Source organism: Callithrix jacchus, chromosome 5 (assembly GCF_049354715.1).
Source record: "Callithrix jacchus isolate 240 chromosome 5, calJac240_pri, whole genome shotgun sequence".
In the NCBI taxonomy this organism is placed as follows: domain Eukaryota; kingdom Metazoa; phylum Chordata; class Mammalia; order Primates; family Cebidae; genus Callithrix; species Callithrix jacchus.
This window is the reverse complement of record NC_133506.1, coordinates 94872845-94890293: the sequence shown is the minus strand read 5'-3', so window position 1 is coordinate 94890293 and position 17449 is coordinate 94872845. Positions and strand designations below refer to the sequence as shown.

Below are 17449 nucleotides of genomic sequence, written 5' to 3'. Positions count from 1 at the left end.
AAGAAAACAACATCATTCTTCTCATTAAATTTTGTTTGGAAAAGACAGTTTTCATTTAAAATATGTTATGTTCACATTTAATAGGGTTACTGTTGTCTGTTTTTGGGTTTTTTTTTTTAAGAGACGAGGTCTCACTATGGTGCCCAGGCTAAAGTACAGTGGCTATTAACAGGCACAATTATAAAATTATACACTATACTCTAGAACTACCTGGCTCAAGCAATCTTCCTGCTTCAGCCTCCTAAGTAACTCAGACTACAGGCACATGCCACCACACCAACTGTTGCTATTTTTAAAAGAACTAAATAAATATTTCAAATATTTAAGTGTAAATTTCTAATGATAAATATCAATAGAAAAAAGTCACATAAACGAAAGCTCTTTGGTATCCTCAGTGATTTTTCAAAATATAAGGAAGTCCCTGAAACTAGAAAGTGTGAGAACCACTGGTTTAATGACATCATTCAAAAAATGTTTTTTCTCTTTTACTACCTTCTGAAATATTCTGATCCTTAGCCTATAAAGATATTTAACCCTCACCTGCTGTCCATTTCGGATAAAAGTTCCAAACCAAGTCCGGACTTTTGCATTTGTTCCAAGAAGCAAACCACTTACAAAACAAACCAAGTCACTCACTCCATCTTCACAAGCTTCATTTTTAGTATGATCCAATGTCAAAGCCACACCAAGGCCTGGCAAGTGACATTCTTCCACCTAACACAACAAAGAAAACAAACCAAACTGAATTCAGTATTATAAGCAAAAAGAGCAAGGATGTTTCCAAATCTAAAGTGTCTAAAGTTTAGAGGAAGAAATCCTGAAAAACATAAAAACCCAGAGAAGAAGGCAATAGATCCAGTATATAAATAAATTTCCCAACCTCTACAGGACTCTAAAACTGTCTTGAGAATAGTTCTTGGATATAATACAAAGGCCTTTGTCTAATGAAACACAGGATCACTTACCACCATGCCTCGGACCTTGAGGGCCTGAGAAGGATTCATTTTACATAAGAAGCGTAAGGCATCTGTCCTGCGCCTTCCTCCAAGACTTTCTTCATCTTGTCGTTCTCCATTTTTTATCAGGCCCCTACAAACTAAAATGATGAAAACCATCTTCTTCAGCCTTGAGAATTAATTATTTATGAAGATTAGACATAACAGAAGAAAAAGAGCAGAGAATTTCAAAGCACAGCTCAAAAATTAGCCAAAATAAGGCATAGAATGAAAAGAAACTTAAAATAAGAATAGTAAACTGTGGGACAATATTACACACTCAAGCACACTTGCAACTACAGTCCCAGAAAGATAAAGAAAGTAGAAGAAAAAAATAAATTTGAAGAAGTTTTCCCAAGTTGAATGAAAACTCTAAACCCAGTTCAATGAGATCTAAGCAGGAAAAATACAAAGAAAATCGTACCAAGAAACATGATACATCAAATTTCTGAAACCAGTGATAAAAGAAAATCTTAAAAGTAACCAGGGCTGGCTGGGTGCAGTGGTGCATGCCTGTAATCCCAGCACTTTGGGAGGCCAAGACAGGTGGATCACCAGGTCAGGAGTTTGAGACCAGCCTGGCCAACATGGCAAAACCCCGTCTCTACTAAAAATATAAAAATTAGCCAGGCATGGTGGTGGGTAACTGTAATCCCAGCTACCTGGGAGGCTGAGGCAGGAGAATCACTTGAACCTGGGAGGCAGAATTTGCAGTGAGCCGAGACCGTGCCATTTCACTCCAGCCTGGGCAACAGAGTGAGACTCCATCTCAAAAAAAATAAAAAAGTAACCAGGGCCAGGCACAGTGGCTCACACCTGTTAACCCAGCACTTTGGGAGGCCAAAGTGTGTGGATCATGAGGTCAGGAATTTGTGACCAGCTGGACAATATGGTGAAACCCCGTCTCTACTAAAATACAAAAACTTGCTAGGCATGGTAGCACACATGTGTAGTCCCAGCTCCTAGGAAGGCTGAGGCAGGAGAATCACCTGAATCTGGGAGGCAGAGGTTGCAGTGAGCTGAGATGTGCCGCTGCTCTCCAGCCTGGGCAACAGAGTAAGGCTCTCAAAAAAAAACAGTGCCAGGCCCAGTAGCTCACACCTGTAATCCCAGCACTTTGGGAGGCCGAGGCAGGTGAATCACAAGGTCAGGAGTTCAAGATCAGCCTGGCCAAGATGGTGAAACCCCATCTCTACTAAAAATACAAAAATTAGCCAGGTGTGGTGGCAGGCGCCTGTAATTCCAGCTGCTCGAGAGGCTGAGGCAGAGAACTGCTTGAACCCAAGAGGCAGAGGTTGCAGTAAGCTGAAATCACACCACTGCACTCCAGCCTGGGGGACAGAGTGAGACTCCATCTTTAAAAAAAAAATAGTAACCAGAAGACAGGCGGATTACCTAAGGTCAGGAGGTGGAGTTTGCAGTGAGCCGAGCTTGTGCCACTGCACTCCAGCCTGGGCAACAGAGCAAGACTCCATCTCTTAAAAAAATTAAAAATTTTTTTTTTAATTAAAAAAAAAAGGAGCCAGAGGAAATTTTTAGAAAACAAACAAAAGTAGTCAGGGAAAAAAGAAACTTTACAGAGGAACCAAGATAAAATTTACCACAAAAAAGAGAATGACACCTTTCTTTTTTCCTAGAGACGGGATCTTTCTTGCTTTGTCACCCATACTAGACTTCAACTCCTGGCTTCAAACAGTCCTCCTCCTTTGGCCTCCCAAAGTGCTGGGATTACAGGTGTGAGCCACACACCCAGCCAGAATAACAACTTTAAATAGCTAAAAGATGATGTCAACCTAAAATTTTATGCCCTTTGATATTTTTCCATACCAAAAGAGCTGGGAAAATTTGTTGCCAACAAACCCGCACTACAAAAAATAAAGGAAATTCTTCAAGTTAAGGGGAAATTATACCAGATGGAAATGTGGAGCTACAGAAAGGAATTAAGAGCACCAAAAGTGGTAAATATGTGGATAAATAGTATCTTCCCCCTATATTTTTAGTCTTTAAAATATAATTAACTACTTAAAGCAAAAGTAATAACAATATACTCTAAGGGTTATAATTCATGTAAAAGTAAAATCAGTGGCCAGGCACGGTGGCTTATGCCTATAATCCCAGCACTTTGGGAGGCCGAGGCAGGTGGATTATGAAGTCAAGAGATCGAGACCATCCTGGTCAACAAGGTGAAACCCCGTCTCTACTAAAAATACAAAAATTAGCAGAGCATGGTGGCGCGCATCTGTAGTACCAGCTACTCAGGAGGCTGAGGCAGGAGAATTGCTTGAACCCAGGAGGCGGAGGTTGCAGTGAGCCGAGATCACGCCATTGCACTCCAGCATGGGTAATAAGAGCGAAACTCCATCTCAAAAAAAAAAAAAGGTAAAATCCATGACAACAATAGCATAAAGTACAAGAGGAAAAAGAAAATAAATAGAAAACAAATAAGAAGATAGATTCAAACCTAACCACTATAATAATCACATTAAATGGTCTTTGTATACAGTCTAAACACTCTAATTAAAAGACAGTCACTAGATTAAAAAAAAAAAGACCAAACTATACCTGTCCACAAGAAATCCACCTTAAATATAAAGATATAGACAGATTAATGAGATGAAGAAATATATACACCATAGAAAAACTGATTCTAAGAAAGATGACATGGCTGTATTTTTCAAAGTAGACTTCAAAAGAAGGAATATTACCAGGAATAAAGAAGTCTATTTTGTCATGCCTGTAATCCCAGAACTTTGGGAAGTTGAGGCAGGCAGACCACTTTAGCCCAGGAGTCTGAGAACAGCCTGAGTAACATGGCAAAACCTCATATGCACAAAATTACAAAAAATTAGCCAGGCACAGTGGTACACACTGGTAGTCCCAGCCACTCAAGAGGCTGAGGCGGAAGGATCACTTGGGCCTGGGAGATTAAGGCTGCAGTGAATCATGACTGCACCAATGCATTCTAGCCTGCATAAGAGAGGGAGATACTATCTCAAAAAAGAAAAGTGTATTTTGGAGGTTAAAAAATCTCTACAAAGAGGCCAAGCGCAGTGGCTCACGCCTGTAATCCCAACACTTTGGGAGGCTGAGGTAGGCAGATCACTTGAGGTCAGAAGTTCAAGACCAGCCTGGCCACATGGTAAAACCCCGTATCTACTAAAACTACAAAAATTAGCTGGGCATGGTGCCACGTGCCTGTAATCCCAGGTACTTGGGAGGCTGATGCAGGAGAATCACTTGAACCCAGGAGGTGGAGATTGCAGTGAGCCAAGATCACACCTCTGCACTCCAGCCTGGGCAAGAGAGTAAAACTCTGTTTCAAATAAAGAAAGAAAAAAAAAAGAGAAAGAAATCATGTATGACACAAACAAATGGAAAAACAGTCCAACCTCATGGATTGGAAGAATCAGTATCTTAAAAACGGCCAAATTGCCCAAAGCAATCTACAGATTCAACACTCTTCATATCAAATTACCAAGATAATTTTCCACAAAACTAGAAAAAAAAATCCTAAAATTCATAGAACCAAAGAGCCTGAAGAGCTAAAGTAATCCTAATAAAAGAACAAAACCAGAGGCACCATATTACCTAACTTCAAACTATACTACAGGGCTACAGAAACCAAAACAGCATGGCATTGGTATAAAAACAGACACACAGACCAAGGCAACAGAATAGAGAACCCAAAAATAAAGCCAGACACTTACAATCATCAACAATCTTCAACAAAGTTGACAAAAATAAGTGACATGGAAAGGACTCCCCATTTAACAAATGGTGTTGGGATAACTGGCTAGCCATATGCAGAAGAACAAAACAGGACCCCTATCTTTTATCATACACAAAAATTAACTCAAGTTGGATTAAAGATTTAGATGTAAAACCTCAAACTATAAAAATCCTAGAAGAAAAGCTAAGAAATACCATTCTGGACATTGGCCTTGGCAAAGAATTTATAACTAAGTCCTCAAAAGCAACTGCAATGAAAACAAAAATTGACAAGTGTGAGCTATTTAAATTGAAGATATTCTGCACGCAAAAGAAACTATCAACAGAACAAACAATCTACAGAATGGGAGAAAATATTCACAAAAATACATCCGACAAAGGCCTAATATCCAAAATCTATATGAACATAAATAATTCAGCAAGCAAAAACCACCCCATTAAAAGTGAGGAAAGGATATGAACAGATACTTCTCAAAAGAAGACATACAAGCAACCAAAAAACATGAAAAAAATGCTCCATATCACTAATCATCAGAGAAATACAAATCAAAACCACCATGAAATGCCATCTCACACTAGTGAGAATGGCTATAAAAAAGTCAAAAAATAACAGGTGCTAGCAAGGCTGTGGAGAAAAGAAAACATTCATACATTGCTGGTGGGACTGTAAATAGTTCAGCCACTGTGGAAAGCAGTTTGGCGATTTCTCAAATAACTTAAAACAGAACTACCATTCAATCCAGCAATCTCACCTCTGGTTATATACTCAAAGGACAACAAATTGTTCTACCAAAGACACATGCACTTGTATGTTCATCCCAACACTATTCACAGTAGCAGAGACATGGAATCAACTTAGGTGACCATCTTCAGGGGATTAAATAAAATGTACATATATATCATGAAATACTATGCAGTCGTTAAAAAGAATGAAATCATGTCCTTTGCAGTAACAAGGAGGAAGCTGGAGGCCATCCCATCCTAAGCAAATTAACACAAGAACAGAAAACCAAATGCCACATGTTCTCACATATAAGTGGGAGCTAAACATTGGGTACACACAGACATAAAGATGGGAACAATGGACACTGGGACTACCAGTGTGGAGGAAGAAAGGGGACAAGGGCTAAGAAAATACCTATTGGGTACTATGTTCATAACCTGAAATGACAGGATCATTCAAACCCCAAACCTCAGTGTCATACAATATACCTATGTAACAAACCTACACATGTGTCCCCTGAATCTAAAATAAAACTTGGAATTTTTTTTAAAAGAAAAATTAAAACAAAGGTAACACCAAACTGAATACCTAATATGTAAATAATGTTTAAAAGGGGGGATATAACTATAAATGTGAAAACTAAGAACAACAAAGAAATAAATCAAATTTGACTTGGGAAAAAAAGTATATTTTATAATGAACAAAAGGTTCCATTCATCATAAAGATATAATCATCCTAAATGCATATAAACCCAACAATAGAGTTTCGAAATATGAAGCAAAAACTCACAGAACAAAAAGAAGAAATAGACAAATCCACAATTGTATCTGGAGACATCAAAACTCCTCCCAGTAATTGATAGAACAAGTTAACAAAAAACCCAGCAGTTTACAGAGAGCTTTTACATATCATTTGATATCAGTAACTCTCTTAGAAAACTCAGGGAACTATCACACTATCAACATCTCCATTTTACAAATGAGATGCATTTTGGTTGGTTGGTTTGGTTGGTTAGTCGGCTGTTTGTTTGAGACAGAGTCTCAATCTTATGCTGGAGTGTAATGGCACAATCTCGGCTCATTGCAACCTCCATCTCCCAGGTTCAAGCAATTCTCCTGCCTCAGCTTCCCAAGTAGATGAGATTACAGGCATCCGCCACCACACCCGGCTAATTTTTATATTTTTAGTAGAGACGGGGTTTCACTATGTTGGACAGGCTAGTCTCAAACTCCTGGCCTCAAGTAATCACCCGGCTCAGCCTCCCAAAGTGCTGGGCTTACAGGTGTGAACCACTGTGCCTGGCCAGATTATAAGTATTTTGATAGAGCTCACACAACAACTGAATGACGGCCAGACGTAGTGGCTCACGCCTGTAATCCAAGCATTTTGGAGGCCAAGGTGGGCAGATCACCTGAGGTCGGGAGTTCAAAATTAGCCTGACCAACATGGTGAAACCCTGTCTTTTAAAAAAAAAAAAAAAAAAACTGAATGACAAAATCAGGAATTGTAACTCCAGATCCAGGGCTTTTTCCTCCCAGGCTCCTAATTCACAAACTACCTTACTCAACAAAATGTTGTTTTTATTTTTATATCACTCATACTCAAACAACAACCTTCAATCACCATAAATAGAGGTGAAAAAATTTAGTTGATTTTTCTCAATTTTTACCCTTCTCTGCAAACTGGCAGCATTAAGACTAAAAAACAAAGGTCTGATTCCTGGGATTTCTGATTATACATATCTCCTATTGTTCTCTTGATATTTCACAGATGTATGTCTCTTCTTTGATCCCTGATTATAGATATTATATCTTCTAGTTCCTTGGTATTTTTTATTGTCATATTACAGCATTGGTGACTAATGGCATAAAAAAATTTTTCTTAGGGAAGGGGCAGCAAGCACCATGTCCAGCGTGAAGATGGCAAGAAGTCCCTGAAACAGCCCAAGAAGCAGGCCAAGGAGATGGATAAGGATGACAAGGCTTTCAAGCAGAAACAAAAAGAAAAGCAGAAGAAACTAGAGGAGTTAAAAGTGAAGGCCTCCGGGAAGGGGCTCCTGGCCACAGGTGGAATTAAGAAATCTGGCAAAAAGTAAGCTATTTCCTTGTGCCTGAGGAGATGGTGACCCTTCATTGCATCCGTAAACATCAGTATTCCCTGCCATAACATCTTTTGCCAACTATAGCTGGAATTAAGTGTTATCTTGGAGCTGCTATACATTTAAGAATAAACTTTTGTGGCCCAGCACAGTGGCTCACACCTGTAATCCCAGCACTCTGTGAGGCCGAGGTGGGCGGATCATGAGGTCAGGAGATCAAGACCATCCTGGCCAACATGGGGAAACCCCAACGCTACTCAAAATACAAAAATTGACTGGGTGTGGCAGCACATGCCTGTAATCCCAGCTACCCAGGAGTCTGAGGCAGGAGATCACTTGAACCAGGGAGTTGGAGGTTGCAGTGAGCTAAGATCACACCATTGCACTCCAGCCTGGCGACAGAGTGAGACTTCCTCTCAAAAAAATAAATAGATAAACTTTTGTAAAAATATATATATATATATTTCTTTGCTACATATCACACTTATCACACTTAAATTTGCATGTCAATACGAACTTTAAACTCAATACAATTTGTCAACTCAATATTCTTTAATAAATACTAACAAACTTTTAAAAGACAAAAACTCAAACAGAATCCCATTAATGTTTCTTAAGTCAAAAAAATAGGTCCTGTACATGTCCAAGCAAATCTCTTCAATATTCCATGTTAGAATTATATTTACCTTCATTAAAACTATCAGGAACATTGGCCACCAAGAGACACAAGAACCAGGCACCATTTCTAACATGTAGCAAGGCTTCAGCTACATCAACTATAGGAAGCAAGGAAGGGAGCTCTACAAGAAAACAAAATCAGTGTTAGTATTTGTTAACAGGTGCACTCCACCACACCCAGCTAATTTTGTGTGTGTGTGTGTGTGTGGAGACTGAATCTCACTGTCTAGCCCAGGTGGGTCTCAAACTTTGGCCTCAAGCAATCCTCCAATCTCAGCCTCCTGAAGTGCTAGGATTCAGGCATAAGTCACCATGCCTGTCCCCAGTGTTAAAGAGTAATATTTCTTTCTTTTTCCTTTGAGACAGGGTCTTGCTCTGTTGCCCAGGCTAGAGTGCAGTGGTGTGATTATAGCTCACTGCAGCCTCAACCCCCAGGCTCAAGCGATCATCCTGCCTCAGCCTTCTAAACTGCTGGAATTGCAGGTGTGAGCCACCATGCCCAGCCAAGAGTGACATTTCATTGCATTATTAAATATATTCTGACATTTCAGAAATGTCATCTAAAAGAAATTAAAGTACTTTCTTTTCATAGTCTAGAGCTAAGGTGTCCAGTAGGATAGCCACTAGCAACATAAGGATGCTTAAATTAAATTAAAAACAGTTCAGTTCCTCAATCACACTAGCCACGTTTCAAGTAATCCATAGCCATATAGAACACTGAATAGCACTGCACAGAACAGTAGAGGAAATTTTATTTTACAGAACTGGTCTAAAAAGTTATTTTCAAGAAAATCTTGTTTACATTTTTTTTCTTAAGGTCTCACTCTGGCTGAAGTGCAATGGCACAATTATGGCTTGCTACAGCCTCAATCTCCCAGGCTCAAGCCATCTTCCTGTCTCAGCTTCCCAAGCAGTTGAGACTGCAGGTGTACACCACCACACCAGGCTATTTTTTGTTTTCATTTTTTGTACAGACAAGGTCTCACTATGTTGCCCAGGCTGGTCTCAAACTCCTGAGCTCAAGTGATCCTCCTGCCTCGGCCTCCCAAAGTGCTGGGATTACAGGCATGAGCAATAGCCTTCTTTACATTTCTCTGTCCTCTTTTATTTCTATTGTTCATATCTATTATATAGAATCTGGAAAATACAAAAAGGTACAAAGAAGAAAATTAAAATCTGCTATAATCCCATCATTCAAAGTTAATATAAAATGTTTTCACACGCCTGTAGTCCCAGCGACTCAGGAGGATCCCTGGAGTCCAGGAATTCAACGTTGCAGTGGGCTATGATCCTGCCACTGCACTCCAGCCTGAGCAACAGAGAGACACTGTCTCTAAAAAAATAAATAAATATTTTAATTCACCATGGGTATTGGTTTTGCTTTAACTTTTAACAAAATTGGGATTATATTCTATTTACCACTTTGCCCTTTGCTTTTTTCACTTAACACATTGTAAACATTTTCCAAAATCATTAACGAGAATTAAAATAATTAAAGATACCATGTTAATGTCTGCATAATACGTGACACTATGAAAATAATAAAATTTACTTAATCATTGTCTGACTATTAGTCACCTTTGACTTCAACTTTTAAAGTACATATTTGTTATATGATCCTTAAAATAACAAAGCATACCAGGCTAAGAAGTTACACAGTATCATTTAACAAGAAACTATATATGAAATGCATCTTAGCACTCAGTACAGTACCTGCTTGTAAAATACAAAGTACATCTGCAGCTTCCTCCAAATATACTGGACTCTCAAAAAGTTCAGAAGACTTGAAAAAAAATTCTCCATTTGACTCAGACACCTTAAAAAAGGGGAAAAAAACATTTGAACTCTATTAATTTAACATAATTAAATCCCTATTTTATAATTATTTCTTGAGCTCACAGATTGTCTCTTAATATATCACTAATACACCACAAAATATGCAGCATTTGATCAATTTCAACCAATTTAACCACAAACAGCAGTCATGTTAATTATTATTCAGATATAGGAGTATCAATCTCAAGAACTGATTTCTATCAAAATATTTGGAGACAACTGGAATTAAAGGATAAGGCAAGCCAAATGCAACCTATGTAAACTGCTATTAAAAAGCCAAAAACAATCAGCCTAAAGCAGTTTAACAAATATAAATTCATGGCAGGGTGCAGTGGCTGGCGCCTGTAATCCCAGCACTCTGGGAGGCCAAGGAAGGTGGATCAACTGAGGTCCGGAGTTCGAGACCAGCCTGGCCAATGTGGTCAGACTAGCCAATCATCTTACATCCAATTCAGCATTGATACTCCCCACTACCATCATATATGAGGTTGTTAATGCTTATCCAGTATCTAAATGAATCACATACATTTTTCAGTTATACTTCATTACACTTTATAGGAGGAATTATATTCTATAAAGGTATTATTTGGTAATAAATTTGGTAATCTGGACAAGTATTAAGATAAATCCCCTTCTAAATGTCAAGAAGCCACTGAATGGATTCCATACAGAAAAAAAAATCCCTCTGATAGAAAATGCAGAACAGGTATAAATGAGAGAAAATGATGATTAGAGAAAGCCTTTAAGGCAGACTTGTAATATCTTTTCAGCTTTTCAAAGGAAAATATATATATAGAAATAGTAGAGTAGGCTGGGCACAATGGCTCATGCCTGTAATCCCAGCTCTTTGGGAGGCTGAAGGAGGTGGATCACCTGAGTTCAGGAGTTTGAGACCAGCCTGGCCAGCCTGGCCAACATGGTGAGACCCTATCTCTACTAAAAACATAAAAAATTAGCCAGGCATGGTGGCAGGCACCTGTAATCCTAGCTACTCAGGAGGCTGAGGCAGGAAAATCAATTGAACCTGGGAGGTGGAGGTTGCAGTGAGTCAAGATTACGCCACCGTACTCCAGCCTGGGCAACAAGAGCAAAACTCCATCTCAAATAACAAAAAAAGAAATAAAAGTGGAGGAGAATGCAACCTGCCTGTCTTCTTGCCTCTTTTTCTGTCTACCTCCCTAGACATCAAATCATGCATACTTTGAGCTGTGGAAATGCACCTTGTTCATAATTGCCAACAGTTCACTAAGCACAAGACGCAATCGACGAGGTGAATCACTGTGTTCAAATTCTAACGTCAGTCCGTGCTGAAGCTGTGATACCAGGATGCTCTCTCCACTGCCTCCTCCAAGTTTATGTCTAATGATGCACAAACATGTAAAACAATTATGAGAACACTGGTATGAAAATAATTATCTAAAAATTATCTTTTATTGAAATAAGCTACAAAAGGATATATAAAGTATTCCAAAATGTTCTGTTACTTCTCAAATGCTATTTAGTTTGCCTATGTATTTCAGGGATTCACGTCCTACGTATAATACTCCACCACAACTGATAATTAACACTCACTTCCACTAATGGTGGCTTGCTACTAGATTCATGATGGGCAGGAAAGTACATAGCATCTGCCCAGGTTCTTTGGGAACATCTAAGCTTTAAAAGCCTCCTTGCCAGGCGCAATGGCTCACACCTGTAATCCCAGCACTTTGGAAGCCGAGACAGGAGGATCACAAGGTCAGGAGATCAAGACTATCCTGGCTAATACAGTGAGACCCTGTCTCTACTAAAAATACAAAAAAATTAGCCAGGCATGGTGGCAAACGCCTGTAGTCCCAGCTACTCGGGAAGTTGAGGCAGGAGAATCACTTGAACCCAGGAAGCGGAGGTTGCAGTGAGCCGAGATGGCACCACTGCACTCCAGCCTGGGTGACAAAGCAAGACCCCATCTCAAAAAAAAAAAAAAAAAAAAACTCTCCCAAGAGGCCAAGACCAGTGGCTCATACTGGTAATCCCAGCACTTTGGGAGCTGAAGGCAAGTGGATCAAAGTGGATCACCTGAGTTCAGGAGTTCAAGACCAGCCTGGCCAACATGATGAAACTCAATTTCTACTAAAAGCACAAAAACTTAGCCGGGCATGGTGACAGGTGCCTGTAATCCCAGCTACTTAGGAGGCTGAGGCAGGAGGATCGCTTGAACCCAGGAGGCAGAGGTTGCAGTAAACTGAGATCACACCATTACACTCCAGCCTGGGCAACAACAGTGAAACTATTTCAAAAAAAAAAAAAGCCTCCAAAGTGGTTCCAATAAATCCCTCTAATCTAGGGGAAGTTACTCTACCTACTTCCCACTGAAAGTAACTGGCCTAATGAGTTTAGCCCACATACAAGAGCACACTGCCAAATTTCTCTAGAAAACACATTTTATAAATGGAAGTCAAAAGATTCTAGAATTCTAACTATCAATAGAAAAGACCTAAGTAAAATGCTCTCCAGAGTTTAAATTCTCATTCTCTCTTTTCTGGAGAGCTCTGAAAAATATTTGATTCCCCATTCTTTGGCAAATCCAAATCCATATATTACATAAAATAACATTACCTAAGCTGCTGTTCTTTGCTGGCATCTTGTTCTAATGCATGAAAGTCCACAGACAGCAATGCAACAATGGAGTTGACAGCTTCCACTCCAGAGAGAAGGCGAAGGATGAGTTTCTTATCCTGAGCCCAGCTTTGGCTCTGGTCAGCAGGTGCACAAAGTGCCATCCGTACCAAGCAGGGCAGGAGAAGTCTTAATTCTGGATCACTTAAAGATGCCAGGCGAACAACGTCCACCTTCTGCATTGCCTCAAAAGCAAAAGGGCTGACAAACTGAAGACTTGTACACTCAGTCATTATTACTGTTGATCCTAATGGTAAAAATACAAATCAAAGTAGGAGTTTAACTTCCACGTGTACAAACACCCAACTTTCTAAAAACCCTGAAAAATGTGGTGTATCTCTAATAGGCCCCTATATGTTGGCGATGTTTCTGGCACAATCAAGACAGGGCTTCTCTGTCTCCCTAGATTTATACTGTCATCTGGAAAACGAGAAAGAAAACAGTATATTAATGACTGCCTCAGAATTTCTAGCCTCATAAATCTTCTGCTCTAATACTCATATTTTACAAAGAAGTAATATGAAGCCCAGAGAGACGATAACAGGCCCAAAGTAATATTACTAGTTAGAGGGACAATCCAAGGCTGAGTACTCATGTACTAAAATCCCAGTCCAAGACTTTCTCCACTGTATCAGTCATATAAGCGCCACAAAATGTAAATAAAAGTGAACGGTCATAGTTAAGCGCTTTCTTTCATACCCCGATACTTTCACATGACTACCCGATATATGTAAAGAACCTATTTGGCTTTTCCTCATCCTCATTGAGTCGCTGGAAAAATTAGCAAATCACCTCACTGGGCAGAAGCAATGCCAGATTCAAGGCTCTGGAGGCCACATCACTATCCTATGTCCCCTGTGTTACTGGGTAAAAAGCAGATGTGTGGGTGCTATGTGGAAAAGACACGTCTCACTAGGGTACTTCTCTGTCTCCAGGAGTCAGAAGTCTCCAGGCACAAAAAGTAAACAAAAAGGTAGTGAGCAGGTAGCCAAACCAGTCCCTCTCAAGGTCGACTGACTAGCAGCAGCGTGGGTAAAAGTCGTGGGTAAAAACTGCTTTGTTTTCAGGGAGGGGCTGGTCTTTCAACCGAGGGGCGGGCTGATGGAGCAGAGGCGCCAAGACCTGTGTGCTCTTCCGTCTCGACCCGGGCGCAACCAGAACCAACAAGTCCCTCAGGCTGAGCAAAGTCCTGCCACTCGCCGACACGGACCGAGGAACGCGCTGAGGCCTGAGAAGCGGACGCTTCATACCTTAAGATCTACCCTCCAGCCTGACGGAACCCCACACGGACTCCGCGTCCTAAGGGTGGGACGCGGCAGAAATCGAGAGCGCGGTCCGAAGTTGGGCCTAGGCGATAATCCGGAACCCCAAACCCTAGTTGTGCCCCGAGTCGACTCGGACACCAAGAACTCAGACGCCAGGACCAACCGGGTTGTCGATACGAACGGGGAAGGATGTGGGCACCACACAAAGGCAGAACAGGGACTGTAGGGACGGAAAAGCGGGAGACTTTTTCAACCTGCACCCAGCACCTTCATTCATCCCCAGCTTCTGACTCCCGTCGGCCACCGTACCGGTCAGAGGAAGGGTGGTGGCGAGAGGAAAGCCAGAGATGTCGGCGCCAGTGCAAATATGCGCGTGCGCAGTCCCGCCCCTTTCTCCGCCCTTTTTGCCCTGCCCTACTTCCTCGCCAAAAATTTGGAAATGTGGTTTCAGTCCCTTTTACAGAACGTACCAGTTCCTTCCTTTCAGACAAGCCACTGAGCCCCTCAGAACTTCAATTTCATCATCACAGGATTGCCATGGCATTCAAATGGGGCAGAAAGTATGTTAAAATTGTTCCCGCTATTCTTTGACACTAGTGGTACCAAACTGTACCTGCCTGTACCTTCCCAACACCGAAATTCTAGAATCCCAGGATTTGTAGGAGAATTTTAAAAATTATCTAACCCCAAACTTTGCTCCGCTCTTGACCTCACACGTCCGCGTTCAGAAGTTAAACACCTTCCTTTCAGGCTCTTACCTTGGGGAGTGCCCACAGAACCTTAGAGGAGCAATGCATGGGGATTCAGGAATTCTCTAGAATCCGTTCAGAACTGAGTCCTCGGGACTTCAGGGAAGAGGGTCCAAAACTTTCAACAACTTCTTTTTTGAGACAGAATCTCACTTTGTCACCAGGCGCCAGACTGGAGTGCAGTGGCACGATCTTGGCTCACTGCAACCTCCGCCTCGCGGGTTCAAGCAGTTCTGCCTCAGCGTCCCGAGTAGCTGGGACTACAGGCGCACGCCACCACACCCAGCTAATCTTTGTATTTTTAGTAGAGACGGGGTTTCACCATGTTGACCAGGACAGTCTCAATCTCTTGACCTCGTGATCCGCCCACCTCGGCCTCCCAAAGTGCTGGGATTACAGGCTTGAGCCACCGCGCCCGGCCTCAACAACTTCTTAAAATAAGTCTGATCACCCAGGAAAGAACCACTAGTCTATTTATGAAGAACCGCTAGTCTATGTATCTTTATCAAACTTGTTCCTAGTTCCATCAACGTGTATTTGGCATCTTCTGTTTACCAGTTACTGTGCTAGGAGCTGGAAATAAAAATATTTTACAGAGACATAGTACTTTATAACCTCTAAAAATAACGTCTGGGCCGGGCATGGTGGCTCTCACCTGTAATCCCAGCACTTTGAGAGGCTGAGGCAGGTGGATCACCTGAGGTCAGGAGTTTGAGACCAGCCTGGCTAACATGGCTAAAACCCATCTCTACAAAAAATATTAAAATTAGCCCGGCATGGTGGCGGGTGCCTGTAATCTCAGCTGCTTGGGAGGCTGAGACAGGAAAGTCGCTTGAACCTGGGAGGCAGAAGTTGCAGTGAGCAGAGATCATGCCATCACACTCCAGCCTGGGCAATGGAGCAAGACTTCATCTCAAAAAAAAAGATCTGGCTTTCTACATAGATCAGCAAAGGAAGAAAAGAATTGTATGTTGCAACACTTCTGAAAATGTTTTCCACCTGACCCACAGTAATACATTTCACATTTTGACCCAGAACAAACATGTTTATGTCCACATATAAAAATAATATAAGTATGAATATATAAATTTATATGCTATATAAATATATAACATATAAACCCACATTTACATGGAAACAAACATTTTGTATAATAATACACATGTTATCTATTCTATTTCTTTCTTTTTTTTTTTTTAAGACGGAGTTTTGCTGTTGTTACCCAGACTGGAGTGCAATGGCACGATCTCGGCTCACCGCAACCTCCGCCTTCTGGGTTCAAGCAATTCTCCTGCCTCAGCCTCCTGAGTAGCTGGGATTACAGGCACGCACCACCATGCCCAGCTAATTTTTGTATTTTTAGTAAGGACGGGGTTTCACCATGTTGACCAGGATGGTCTCAATCTCTTGACCTTGTGATCCACCCACCTCGGCCTCCCAAAGTGCTGGGATTAAAGGCGTGAGCCACCGCGCCCGGCCTCTATTTCTCTTTAAAAAATTCCTGATCACTGCACACTAAAAGTTGATTTCACAATCTATTAATGGGTTGCAAACTGTGCAGCACTGTCATTTTTAAGCTAATGTATTAGATTATTGAACACTTGCTAGGCACTGTAATAAATGCTTTATGTATATTATCTCATTTAATCTTGTGATGTAGGTAATATTATTTGCCTTTTATAATTGTTGGAATTGAGAGAGGGTAAGCAATTTCGTCTCCATGGATGATCATGTCACAGGAAAAATGTGAAGGCAATGCAAACATTGGTTTGAGGGATGAATGCGGGTCAGAATGTGGGTATGAACTAAGTGATTTTAAAGATCCTTTCTAACTCTAATTATGATCCTCTGTTCACTAATGGAGGAACAATATACAGATTCAGTATCACCATCTTGGTCTAGGGAGAAACAGAAAATCACATCCAGCCTGAACGAGATGGCTGAAGTCTCACATAATGAGGGCTGACACTTCCTCCAAGTCTCCCTCTCCTTCTCTTCCAACACCTTCAGTTGCTAAAGCCAGAAACGTAAAGTCATCCTAGACTCCAGTCTCTCCCCCTTGTATTAATTTACCAAAAATCTTTATAATCATTGAAACACTGTGATGTTTGCCAATAACACTTTTTCTTTTTGAGATGAGTTTCACTCTGTCAATCAAGCTGGAGTACAGTGGCATGATCTCTGCTCACTGCAACCTCTGCCTCCCAAGCTGAAGTGATCTTTCCACCTCAGCCTCCTGAGAAGCTAGGACTATAGGCGTGTGTCACCACACCTGGCTAATTTTTTTTTTCTTGAGACAGAGTCTCACTCTGTCGCCCAGGCTCAAGTGCAGTGGTGCAATCTTGACTCACTGCAACCTCCGCCTCTGGGGGTCAAGCAATTCTCCTGCCTCAGCCCCTCAAGTAGCTGGGATTACAGGTGCCCACCACCATGCCCAGCTAATTTTTTATATTTTTAGTAGAGATGAGGGTTTCAGCATGCTGGCCAGGCTGGTCTTGAACTCTTGACCTCAGCTGGTACACCCACCTTGGCCTCCCAAAGTGCTGGGATTACAGGCATGAGCCATTATACCCGGCCTCTTTATCTTTTTTTATTTTTGAAACAAGTTCTCGAAAAAAAGAGTGGCAGTGCAGTGGCGAAATCTTGGCTTACTACAGCCTCAATCTCCTGGGCTCAGGTGATCCTCTTCATTCAGTCTTCCAAGTAACTGAGACTA

At 41.2% G+C, this 17449-nt stretch overlaps 1 protein-coding gene across 10 annotated transcripts in view; it reads right to left on the bottom strand.

Moving 5' to 3' along the window:
• Positions 1 to 14339, bottom strand: part of INTS2 (integrator complex subunit 2) — a 65829-nt gene extending 51490 nt beyond the window's left edge. For 2 of the 10 annotated variants that reach the window (XR_013535716.1, XM_078373690.1), the window contains exons 1-7: positions 13970 to 14306; positions 12660 to 12966; positions 11282 to 11420; positions 9939 to 10041; positions 8234 to 8347; positions 966 to 1096; positions 541 to 714 (exon numbers count right to left, since the gene is read on the bottom strand). Coding sequence is in view for 8 of the 10 variants with exons in the window: in XM_078373690.1 (XP_078229816.1) it covers positions 541 to 714; positions 966 to 1096; positions 8234 to 8347; positions 9939 to 10041; positions 11282 to 11420; positions 12660 to 12952 (954 nt within the window). In the remaining 2 variants the exon portion in view is untranslated. Of the gene's footprint in view, positions 1 to 540; positions 715 to 965; positions 1097 to 8233; positions 8348 to 9938; positions 10042 to 11281; positions 11421 to 12659; positions 12967 to 13511 lie in introns of all 10 variants that reach the window. The other 8 variants (XR_013535715.1, XM_035300694.3, XM_035300697.3 and 5 more) reach the window with 7 other exon arrangements.
• Between the last annotated feature and the right edge of the window lie 3110 nt (positions 14340 to 17449).